The sequence below is a fragment of the Pygocentrus nattereri genome, chromosome 1, assembly GCF_015220715.1.
Source record: "Pygocentrus nattereri isolate fPygNat1 chromosome 1, fPygNat1.pri, whole genome shotgun sequence".
NCBI classification, from domain to species: domain Eukaryota; kingdom Metazoa; phylum Chordata; class Actinopteri; order Characiformes; family Serrasalmidae; genus Pygocentrus; species Pygocentrus nattereri.
The window spans coordinates 35,545,270-35,557,716 of NC_051211.1; the positions used below are offsets into that span (position 1 = coordinate 35,545,270).

At 37.8% G+C, this 12,447-nt stretch overlaps 1 protein-coding gene across 1 annotated transcript in view; it reads right to left on the reverse strand.

Annotated features, from left to right (window-relative positions):
* Nucleotides 1-12,190, reverse strand: part of b4galnt3a (beta-1,4-N-acetyl-galactosaminyl transferase 3a) — a 31,586-nt gene extending 19,396 nt beyond the window's left edge. The window contains exons 1-9 of the mRNA XM_017696967.2: nt 11,942-12,190; nt 5,713-5,753; nt 5,564-5,623; nt 5,380-5,475; nt 4,740-4,830; nt 4,415-4,515; nt 3,165-3,232; nt 2,906-2,981; nt 2,691-2,757 (exon numbers count right to left, since the gene is read on the reverse strand). Of these exons, the coding sequence (XP_017552456.1) occupies nt 2,691-2,757; nt 2,906-2,981; nt 3,165-3,232; nt 4,415-4,515; nt 4,740-4,830; nt 5,380-5,475; nt 5,564-5,623; nt 5,713-5,753; nt 11,942-12,092 (751 nt within the window). The 5' untranslated portion in view covers nt 12,093-12,190. The remainder of the gene's footprint in view (nt 1-2,690; nt 2,758-2,905; nt 2,982-3,164; nt 3,233-4,414; nt 4,516-4,739; nt 4,831-5,379; nt 5,476-5,563; nt 5,624-5,712; nt 5,754-11,941) is intronic.
* Between the last annotated feature and the right edge of the window lie 257 nt (nt 12,191-12,447).

Here is a 12,447-nt window from a genome sequence, read left to right on the forward strand (position 1 = left end):
GACATACAAGACCATTACTAATCTCCCTCGATCTGGGGCCCCACGCAAGATCTCATCCCGTGGGGTCAAAATGATCATGAGAACGGTGAACAAAAATCCCAGAACTACACGGAAGGACCTGATGAATGACCTGCAGAGAGCTGGGACCAAAGTAACAAAGGCTACCCTCAGTAACACACTACGCCAAGAGGGACTCAAATCCTGCAGTGCCAGGCGTGTCCCCCCCTGCTTAAGCCAGTACATGTCCAGGCCCGTCAGAAGTTTGCCAGAGAGCATATGAATGATCCAGAAGAGGATTGGGAGAATATTATGTGGTCAGATGAAATCAAAATAGAACTTTTTGGTAAAAACTCAACTCATTGTGATTGGAGGAAGAAGAATGCTGAGTTGCAACCATACCTACTGTGAAGCATGGAGGTGGAAACATCAGGCTTTGGAGCTGTTTTTCTGCAAAGGGGACAGGACAACTGATCTGTGTTAAGGGAAGAATGAACGGGGTCATGTATCGTGAGATTTTAAGCCAAAACCTCCAGGGCATTGAAGATGGAACGTGGCTGGGTCTTCTAGCATGACAATGATCCCAAACACACCGCTCGGGCAACGAAGGAGTGGCTCCGTAACAAGCATTTCAAGGTCCTGGAGTGGTCTAGCCAGTCTCCAGACCTCAACCCCATAGAAAATTTGTGGAGGGAGTTGAAAGTCCGTGTTGCCCAGTGACAGCCCCAAAACATCACTGCTCTAGAGGAGATCTGCAGGAGGAATGGGCCAAAATACCAGCTACAGTGTGTGACAAACCTGGCGAAGACTTGCAGGAAACGTTTGACCTCTGTCACTGCCAACAAAGGTTATGTTACAAAGTATTGAGTTGAACTTTTGTTATTGACCAAATACTTATTTTCCAGCATAATTTACAAATAAATTCTTTAAAAATCCTACAATGTGATTTCCTGGATTTTTTTTCTCATAGTTGAAGTGTACCTATGATGAAAATTACAGAGCTCTCTCATCTTTCTAAGTAGGAGAACTTGCACAATCAGTGGCTGACTAAATACTTTTTTGCCCCACTGTGTGTGTGTGTGTGTGTGTGTATATATATATATATATATAGGGGGTGGGAATCTTTAGGCACCTCACGATTCGATTACGATTCAAAGGGCTGCAATGCGATTATAAAACGACTATCTTATATTATAAAATTATTATATATTTTTTACATTCTTGGTAGTTTAAATGCAAATCATTTGTAATGATCCAAAATGCATTTACTTGCAATATATTTTATTAATAAATCAAATGGAAGTGAACTGGAAGGCTCTCATTCACTGCTGCTGTTTGGAGCACATTAAATGCTGCTGCCACTCATCTGCGATAAAATGCGCTGTTACAATGAAATAAGATCCAGTGGCAGTGGATGTCCACGCAGCACGTTACAGCCGTCCTGCCTGTTTTCTTTAGTGATTTTATAACCTCAGTTTTGGTCTCATTGTAGAGGCTGGGGGTATCGCTGTGCCAGTAAAATATTCGAGACTGGACGCTGAATCTCGCCTACAAAGTGTGCAGCATAGCGCGAAAGCCCTTTTTCTCAATGACTGAGGACTGTCGTGCAGACTGCAGGTCACATGACAACGAGGTCTCGCCTGGCTAGTAGAGAATGGAAAGACAGAGATTTAAGATGTACATTTAGAGACGAATGGACTTCAGACTTATAAGCACTGCAGTTGGCTTTCTGGTACGTTATATCTGTAACGAGAGCCTGGTAAAAAGTTGCGAAGATGAAGTTCTCTTTCAAATTTTCCTGTTCCGACTTAAATGGTGCAGCAGTTACATTCGGTGGCTTAGGCCGAATTTAACATGGAACTGGAAAATTCTAACGAGAAGCTGGAGAATAAGAAGTGACTTCAGCTTCGTAAACCAGTCAAACGTTGAGAGACATATTACAAGAAACTTCTAGCTTTGAGAAAAAGTTTTCTGGGACATGGGAGGAAAGCAGCTATAGCTAAAGCTTAAAGCAGAACAAAGTAAACAGTGCCGGTCGGATTTCTCGCTCATCCAGCTGTTTCTGTGATGTGCCGCCACAGACTGTCCGGGTGCCGCGCTTACCCACTTCTAAGTTCCGCCTTTTACGTTTTACGTCAACATTACGTTCTAAATTGAAATTTAGAAAAATCAATTTGACATTTATGAATCAATTCAGAATTGTTCACTTCCGCATCGCGATGCATCTAAAAATAGTTTTTCCAGCACCCCTAATATGTATATATGTGTGTACATATATATATATATATATATATATATATATATATATATATATATACATATAGTCAAAAGGATAAGCCATAAACAATGTTTTTTACAGCCTCTTTTGCTCATGTTTGCAAGGGGTGTCAATACTTGTGGAGGACCCTGTATGTATGTTAACTAGATTTATGATAATTTCACTTTCCAAGATATGATTTTTTGAAGTGTGAAAAGAGACTGGTCCAGGACAATTGGTGTGTTTCTATGTATTTGCCTGGCTAAAAGGTGTTAAAATCAGTCACAAGTCAATCTTTCAAGATGCTTCTATAATGAGTCTCATTTGCTCCATAGGTGAGGACTTTACAAGCATGTTACTTTACAAGTTTGTGTTGTGCTGTGCTGTGTAGTGTTATGTGTGTAAAGAGGAACATTTTGCTAGTCCTGAAACTTACTGACATAGAGAGACAGATACTCTGAGGTAATAACAGTAAAGATGCTGTTTCTCTGGTTCAGACGCCACTTGAAAAAAAAAGTGCAAACATTTTAGTTAAGTGGCTGTACATTCAAGAAAAAAAGACTTCTGTTGAAGACTGGAATAAAATGACTGTTTCCCATAGCTTGGGCAACAATGCTTTTAAAATATCTAAGTGAAAGTGAAGTGACATACTGCTACTTCCACATGGTCTACCCCTTCATTGTGCTGTAAGAGGACTTCAAAGAAATACTGCTTGTGTTTCAACAGCCTGAAAACAAAGAGATGTAATGAATTCATGTAGACCCACAAATTATTCAAAGTAGAAGAGCTCAATTTTTTTTCTAGACCCTTCATTTAGGTGCATATTAGGAAATTTAAATCTGGGTCCCATCAAGTGGTTAGAAAAAAAAAAGCAACAAACAGCTCAAAACTGGTAAAAACAGTCACTTACTTTACAGGCTTCGATATCTGTGATGCAAATTTCCCATATTCTCCTGGACCTGCCCATTCCATTCCTGTCTGGTATAACAACAACATTTGAACAACTTTAGAAATAGGCCTTAGTTATGCCTTAACTTTAGTCATTTTCTGAATTACATATAGTGTATAATACTAAAAAAACAAATAATAATGATATATATATATATATATATATATATATATATAATGATTCATAAACATGGTTAAATATTCACATATAAATATGTATAAAATGCATTATACTTTATAACCAAGTTGAAAATTGTCTACATTATAAGTACTGTTCATAACATTATATGTCAGTGACAAGGATGCTCTGTTCAAGCTTAATCTGCCTAGTCAAATATACACTGAGCTGTGCCATGATATCTCTGTTTAACTCACAGTGACCAGAAATAGAATAGTAGCTTTAGTCATGAGGATATGATGTAACATGTCTTGCAAGGTGCAAGTAAAAAAGACAGCATTTGCTTATTATGGATACACACTGACCAGTCACTTTATTAAATACATATCCTTTTATCTACACTTGTCCATTTGATCAGCTCCACTTAGAATACAGGAGCAATTTGTAGGTCTAAAATCTGTTTTTCTGCATACTTTGTTACCCCTCTTTTACCCTGTTTTTCAGTGGTCACGACCCCCCAAAGCAGGTATAATTTGAATGGTGGACTATTCTCAGCACTGTAGTGACACTGAGGTGGTACTGGATGTTTGTTAGTGTGTGTCGTGCTGGTATGAATGGATCTTACACAGCAGTGCTGCTAGACTTTTAAACATCTCAGTGTTGCTGCTGGACTAAAATAGTCCACCAACCAAAAATATCCAGCCAAATAGCGTCCTGTGACCACTGATGAAGGACTAGAGGATGACCAGCATAAACTGTGCAGCAACAGATGAGCTACTGTCTCTGACCTTACATCTACAAGGTGGACAAAAAATTTAATTTTTTGTCTAATATAGTGGACAGTGAGAGGATATAGTGTACAAAAACTCCAGCAGCACTGCTGTGTCTGATCCATTCATGCACTAACAGGCCACCACCATGTCAGCGCTAGGCACTATGCAAGATGGCCTGAGTTTCTTTTGCACTGACAACAAATAATATTCATGACAAAGAAATGACTTGCACTTAATGTCTGTTCTTAATGGAAATTAAATGAATGAAGCATGGTCTCTGACTTTTGCACAGTACAGTGTAGTTGGGGCAGTAACACTTACTTTTCCAACATATGCCTGAAGTCTGAGGCCTTTGGTTGATTCATTTGAACTTAGCCAGAACTCAGAGTTCTTATCAGAGGAAATCGCAAAAATGTACTCGCCTGGGAAAACAGAAGCAGAAGATAGTCAACAATGCCACTCTGCAGATGCTTTAAAAGTAAATGGTCATCATGTGTCCTCATTTGTATAACATCAGAGTTTTTATTTGTAATTGGTTAAAGTCACAAAAGCAGATTGTGGATCATCACAGTTATTATAATATGCACTCAAACTAGAAAAAAGTAGAAATGCAGAAGTTCTAGTTATTTTCCAATGTTGTACCCACCACTGACATTTGGATGAATATAGCCGAAGATCCTTACTCCATAGTTTGTCGATTTGGGATATATCGCAAGCGTCTTTATTGTGGTCCGGACCTGAGAATATGACACACGTCTGCTTTGGTGAACATGTATAGCATAAAGCATATGGATCATTCCATGCCAACACTGTATGTTATCAATTGTATTGCAGACGTTAAAGGAGCATGGACTAGAGGAGTTTGGGGGTGTTTTAGAGAGGCCTTGGATTTTGATGCAGTCTACCACTAAAAACTTAAATTGCTCCCAGATATGTAATCTTGTTATATGTCTGGAACTACTAGACTAGACAGAACTGACTAGACAGAGTTGAAATATTAACTGGGTATATTAATATTTTATGTAAAATATTATTCTTGGTGTTGTAATTATATCCAGTTAATATTGCTGTTATTCAGTAAGCAGTTAAATGGGACCTGCTGGAGCAAACTAACTGGAGCATAGCTTTTGCATGGTTGCATGAATTAAATTGCTTTTAGGCGAGTGGCCATGGAATGATTCATTTATATGAACATTTAATTTGTTTATAATCTCTAATCATCAATATATGTAATTCAAAAAGCTATGGTGGATGGATCTGTGGAATTTGTGGGTGTGAACACTAACATGTGGATACAGAGGGTACAGCACATTCTTCCTCAGCTGTAATATGGAAGTTGCACACCAGTCTTCAAACACGTGCATGTTCACTCCTCCTTTATGCTGGTCACATTACAGAAAATGTTAAAAATATTTGCATTGAAAGTATATTTGCATATTCACATATTTGCATGCATATGTATTTTAGCACCTCTGGTCTCCAAGGTGGCAGACTCTCGTTATCTGGTTCTTCAAATTCCTGCTTAATAAACTGAATGATAGAGAGACAGTGAGAAGGAGAGGAATATTATTCATCAAAATGCCAAACTTTAGGAAAAGTAGGGGAAAATTAGATCTCACCTCATCATCGATAGGCTGTTGTTGGTGACTTTCTCTGGGCACTGAAACACAAGAGAACACATTAGATAGATGTTGTAGAGCAAGTGTACTGTGAATTTGGGTAAGCTAGCTGCAAACAAATGAGCTTTAAAGCTTCATTATGTTATCCAAAAGCTGACAATCCTTGTGCACACCAATGGACCATTAAAGTTCCTTTGCTTTTATTTGTCTAGAATTGCTCTCTCGAGTTCTTAGGCATGTGTGACTGTAGAAGTTGAGGGTCTACATTTTATTTTAGCTCTTCTAAAGCTGTATTCTCTCTGTGACTTGCCTAGAGTTGTTAGTCAGCATTCCAGTGATGTCTGCAATAAGCTGTAGAAAAAAAAACATAAGAAACTCGACAAACATAATGGACTGACCTTTGGTTTGGTTTTTGGAATTCAAGTATACTTTAGCAGATACGTTTGTTTCCAGAAAGCTAACTGATTCCTTAGGGGGAACAGGCTGAGAGCTGAGGTGGTAAAACTGGGCCGTATTCTTCAGAAAGATAACTGCAGTTAAATTGTTGTTTTTATATGGTCGCATGAAAAGGTTGTGCATCTATTCAAATGCACCAGATTTTGTTGGTTTTCTATGTGAAATAAGTAGAACACATTCTTTGTATAAAAAAAAAACATAATACATAATTTGTTCATTGGATTTAATTTGAGTAACATATTTAGTAAAGAAATTAAACATAGAACGTGACCTGTGCGAAAGTCCCATATGTTGAAGTCAACAAAAAATAAGAACTTGTGCACTAAAATTTACAGAAAAATGTCAGTGTGTTCTCTGCAAAGGAAGCTCTCTTTAATGGTTTTTATTTTTTCTGTATTTGCAGAACAAGTGCCTTTTTTAGTTCACTCAGAGTCTCTTTGGAAAGAGTTTACTAAGTAAACAGAAAGTCTCCTGTGTAAGATTTGTTTATATTACATTTATATTTAAGCTTTATTAAAAGTAAAGAAATGTGTCCGATGAGGGACAGATCTGTAGATAATTGCAACATGACTCAAAAAGCTGTATAAAATTATGTTCTAAAAAAATGAATAGCAACAACTGTTTGTCATTTATACCAAACTTTGTTCTCATTTGTACCCTTTGTTTTATATTATTACTCTTCAAAGCAGCTTTTGCCCTGAGTAATCCAGGATTTATCCTTCTATTTTTTATTTTTTTTTTAAGTTGATGACTTTAGTATTAGGCTTTCTATCATCTGAATGATCTAATACATGTAAATCTATGTCATTACAACTTCTAGAACAAATAATTGAAGGAAAGTAGTTTCATCAAAGTAATGAGTGCAGTAACGCATTCTCTATAGTAAAGCTGATGGCACAGTGTGGAAGAATTTGATTACTGTCATGGTAGACTATCATGTGGACATTTGTGCATAGGTTTTTATTGTTAGATTCTATTAGTAACAATCAATGGTGGTTGAAGTATGCAAATGAGTTAAAAGTAGAGATTCTCAAGGTAAAATATTTCTCCAGTGAAAGGAGACCTCCACCTGAGTAAAAGTACAAAAGAAGTTGCCGTTAAACGTATTAAGTATCACAAGTCAAAGTATGTAATTATTAAGTAATTATGACTGTCATATTATTACAAAACCCTGAAGGCACACCATTTCCATCAAGTAGAACTGAGTGTCTCTGAAATAACTTTTTGCAAACAAGCAAAGTTTCAGTTTAAGATTTATTTGCAACTTAGTTACAAGTTTTTGTTTAATAAAAACTTGCTTTAAACACAGGTTCACGAATGAGTTTTATTTTCCTGACTGCATCTGTAGGTCTCTGTTCATAAACATAACCTAGCCAAAACAAATTTACTATGAAACAAAATAGTATTTTTATAAATTCAGAAAAAAGACATCAGTCACGACTGCATATGTGGACATATTTCTATATTGTGGTCTATTTACACAAAGTTCGGTTAGTTCCATCATTTATGTTGAACAGACTCTCCCAAAATTTTACGCTGCTGCACTGACATTGAACCATACACTTGCACTGGGTCAGTATGTCCAACAGGTCAAAATAAGCTCAAAACAAAGTGCGAGCTGTGCCCTCATTGATGTTCTTGCTTTGTGCTTCTTTCATTTTGACATGTTTTGATTTGACATTTATACACACATAAGACCTCTATTGGTGAATTCATGTCTTTTGAGTATGTTGCAATCAACCTTTTTAATGATACACCTGTGTTAATAATTATAATATAGAGACATCCAAAGCAAAATAGTACATTTTTGTCAGAAATTGCAGAATTATTATCAGTAGCGTTCACAAACTATTATAAGATCCTTCCATCTGGGGACTTACATATCGATAGTCCTTCAGATAGTAATTCATTAGAATTCATTAGACTACTAGAGACATTTGATTTGAAGCAGCATGTGGGCAGCTCCACCCACAAGCTAGATCACAACCTGGATCTGGTCATGACTAAAGGTTTAAACACAAAGGTGTCTCAAATCTCTGATGTTTTCATATTCTGTATTTGATTTCAAATCAATTTAGAAGTAAAGAAGAAAGTGCCTGAAAGTTACTTTTAAAAAATGCTATTTTGACTCAGAAACGGTTGAGAAGTTCAAAACTGTTTATAATAGTTCAGCGAATACAGATACGACTCCATCCTGTAATGATCTAGTCTCCGATCTAAGTGCTAGATTATGGGAAAGCCTTGACCTCCAATAAAAAGAAAGAAAAGCTTGCGCACTCTTAAAAATCCACAGATGAATACAGAGATATATACGGTCACGATTGGCCCCTCCCAGTCCTCCGTGTGCTTTTGTTTTGATTCTTCCCGGTCCTGCCCTCTTGTTTCTACTCCACCCTTGATTGTTTTCACCTGTTTGTTAACCACCTGTGTCTCATTAACATGTGCCTGTATTTATTTTTTTTATTTTTTATTTTTTTTACCCAATTTTCTCCCCAATTTAATCATCTCCAATTCCACCCGCTACTTAGGACTGCCCTCATCACACGATACTACCAACGCTAGGAGGGTGGAGGGTAGCACATGATTCCTGCCGCTTACGCAAAGTCACAGGACAGCCGAACGCGCTCGGAGGAAAGCACCAACCGCCAGATCTGCTACATCAGCTAACAGATGCCTGTACTGACTAGCATCGCATTGAGTGATGGCGGCCATCCTACCCACCCAGAGAGAGCGAGGCTTATTGTGCTCTCTTGGACTCCCGGCTACGGATGGCTGTAGCATCACCAGGGATCAAACTCGCAATCTCCTGATGATGGGGCCACGCTTAGACAGTTGTGCCACTCTGAAGCACCTGTGCCTGTATTTAAGCCCTGTGCCTCCATTGTGTGTTTAGTCTTTGTTTCCTTTCATCATGTCTGTTCCCCGATCTATCCATGTTGGCTCTCTGACCCTGGACTGTTTTGACCATGAGTATGGATTTGCCCCTAATAAATCTCGCTTATCTGAGCGCATGCGTCCGCCTCATCATCGATCCCACACATGGGTACCACACGAGTATATTCAGCATTTTAAAACTTCAACATTTAAATCTTAAGTCTCTTGGCCTTAACATGGATGCTGGGCGATCTGATGAATAGGGTATACTGTGCCTCAGAGACATATTGTGATCCGATCACCCACACCACCTTCAGAGGTGGTCAGAGATGCATATGATCACATAAGATTAATAGTGTGAAGGCTAAAGAGTCTTGATACACCCTTAACAGCATGAAAGGACCACCTTAAAGTAGCTGTGTAGCTTCATCTTTGGTCTCCTCTACCATTTGTTTACAAGTCGCACTAGCAGCGCATATGGTCTAATTGTTTGTAACAGCCCTTACATTTTATGAAAAATGGACTTGTGGTACACTTTTGTCTGACAACAAATGCAGTGAGAGACTACATGTGGGTGGTATGCCTCCAGTTACAAAGCTACAAGGCTTTTTGGGCCATTTCTTTAGTCCCATCCTTCATGAAATTCTCAAACAACAAAGGCCCGCATTCTCTCTCTCTCTCTCTCTCTCTCTCTCTCTCTCTCTCTCTCTCTCTCTCTCTCTCTCTCTCTCTCTCTCTCTCTCACCATTTCCTCCACACAAACACTTGCCAAACCTAAACTGGCAACTTGCAAACCCTGCCATGAATGCCAGGCTTTGATATTCAGGAACTGGCCATTTAATTAGTTATTTATTAATTTAATTTGACTTTAATTAGTAATTTACATGCCTTTGACCAATAAGTACTCCGCTTTATCAACATCAGCTCACACTTAAATTGATTTGAATCAAATATTCTTCCTTGATAAATGTATAAGCATTAATTTAAACTATTCCACTAAATTAAATGGACTGCTTTGTAGACTAATAAAGAAATGGCCTAGATAAAGCTATAAGCTCCTGTCTGCGGACTCCAACAGCTTGACTCCTATTTGCCATTCTGTTAGCTTTCACAGCTAAACTGGTAAACTTCAACACAAAACCATCATTGTGAAAATAGCAAAACAATGTAAGATGCACCTAAACTTTTAACATGTGATTATGTTTTTGCCAAGATGGTTGTATCTATAATTTAGAAGAAAAGACTTAATAAATTCTGCCCATATGCAAATTTTACAGTGCACTTCCTGGTGAAACCCCCACCCCCCCACTGACACTGCGCTAATGATAAAATCTCACTGTTGTTCGTTTTAATACTGCCTCTTCTGTTAACATCAACAAATGTATGTAAATGTCGAACAGAATCTGTTGTGTGCTTTAGTAAAATACAATGGTAAGAGCAAGTTACCATGTGACATGGGGACAGCTATGTTCCCTGACTAAAGGTACTAAGATGTACCCTTAAAGGTAATACCCCAGTGACAAGAGGGCTACTGCCCCAGTGACAGTTTCATACTTATTTCTGAGAGTGTACGCCCCACTTGTGATTCACTAAGAATCATGGAACCATATTTGAACAGAAGATGAACCATTTAAATGTTTAAAAAAACTTTCAAATAATTCACCAAAGGATTCATGAACGTTCTTCCTGAAAGGTTTTTAAACTTCAATAGTAGAACATCAACTTAGAAACAACATAGAAAAAGGTTCTTTAGGGAATCAAAAGTGGATCTTTTATGGGATTGCACATCTTTATGCATGTACATGAATAAATAAAACGAAATTTCGGTCTCAACATTTGATATGTTGTCTTTGTACTGTTTTTAATGAAACGTAGGAGTAAATGATTTGCATAATCATCGCTGTTTGATTTCATTGACATTGTGCACAGCATGCCAAATTTTTGGGAAACAGAGAACCAGTTTTTGCTATACCAGCTGTCACACCTTCCTCTAATGCTGAAGCTTCTCAGACTCTTGAAACTCCAGTTCTTAGAATTTAGAGAAGGATCACAGGACTCTGAGTTGATCAGACATTAGACTGCTTTGCCAATTACTTATTCCCCTCACCTGGTCTAGCCCTGTATATGTTTGTCCTAATTTCTTTTCAAAGCATTGCCTCAGTTTCACTGAGCATACTGAGCACTGTTCAGTTGTCTGTCCTAGTGTTTTTGACCTGATTTGTTATTTGTCTCTAAACCTTTTTGTAATGTTTTGTCTTTTCTGGTTCCCTTTTGGATTTTGCTCACTCTCTCTTGGTTGCGACCTTCACCCATTTAACAACGACTCTCCCTTTTTTCATTAAAATGTCAAAATTGGTTTATACCCATGAGTGTCTAACTTCCATGCAATGCAGAAAGCATTAACTTGGGCATCATCTTTGAATTCAGTCATTTCACCATAACTCAGAGTTGAATTGTAGTACAGTGGGATGTTACAGTGGGATGAGGGACTACACCCTCAGAAAAAAGTACAAAACTGTCACTGTGGCAGGACCCCTCTTGTCACTGGGGTGGTACCCTCGAGAGTACATCTCGGTACCTTTGGTTAGGGAACATAATTGTACCATAATCCATTGAAATTATATTTTCTGTACTGACTTCACACACGCTGTCTCATCATCAAGCTGTGTATTTCATTGCTCCATTTTAAACATCAGGTTATGAAACATGTACTTTATGTATAAAATATGTACTTTTCACCTGGAAAAACATATTTAAGGTACACAACCAGACCTTAAAAGCACTGTTGTACTTTCTGAGGGAACATTTACATTGCTTGTATGTCAATGAATAAAAACTGTACCAGAAGTAATCATAGATATGAAATTCACACAGTCACAAATAAAAATGAAATACTCACCATTTTTTATGAAGTCCTTTCGCTCCATATAATTGCCATGGAAAGCCAAGTAGATGACAAAGATCAGCACACTCAAAACCAGAATCACTACATAATTTTTCAACTTTCTGTAGCTAAAAAACCCTGAAAGTTCTGATAAAAAATACTTCATGTTTTTTTTGGGGGGTTTTTCTGAGTTGTCCTCAGCACAAGAATACTGCTGTCAGCTTCTCAGCGCTGTCATTTGGAAAGTTTCTCGACTGTGGGCGCTGTCCATGCACACAAGAGACATGCAAAGCCTGCTGGACAACATGTAGTTGTAGGCGTGTACAAAAGGAGGCAGAAAAAATCTTATCACTGGATGAATCAGCTGCCACAGTTACCAGTGTAGACTGAAATGCTATGAACAAAGATTAAAAAAAGTTTAGTTTTTTTTTTTTTGTCAGTAGTGACGTGATGACTTTTTCTATGATATCATCTGCATTGAGATTTGACGGACACTTTTAACCAACATTTTAGAATAAACA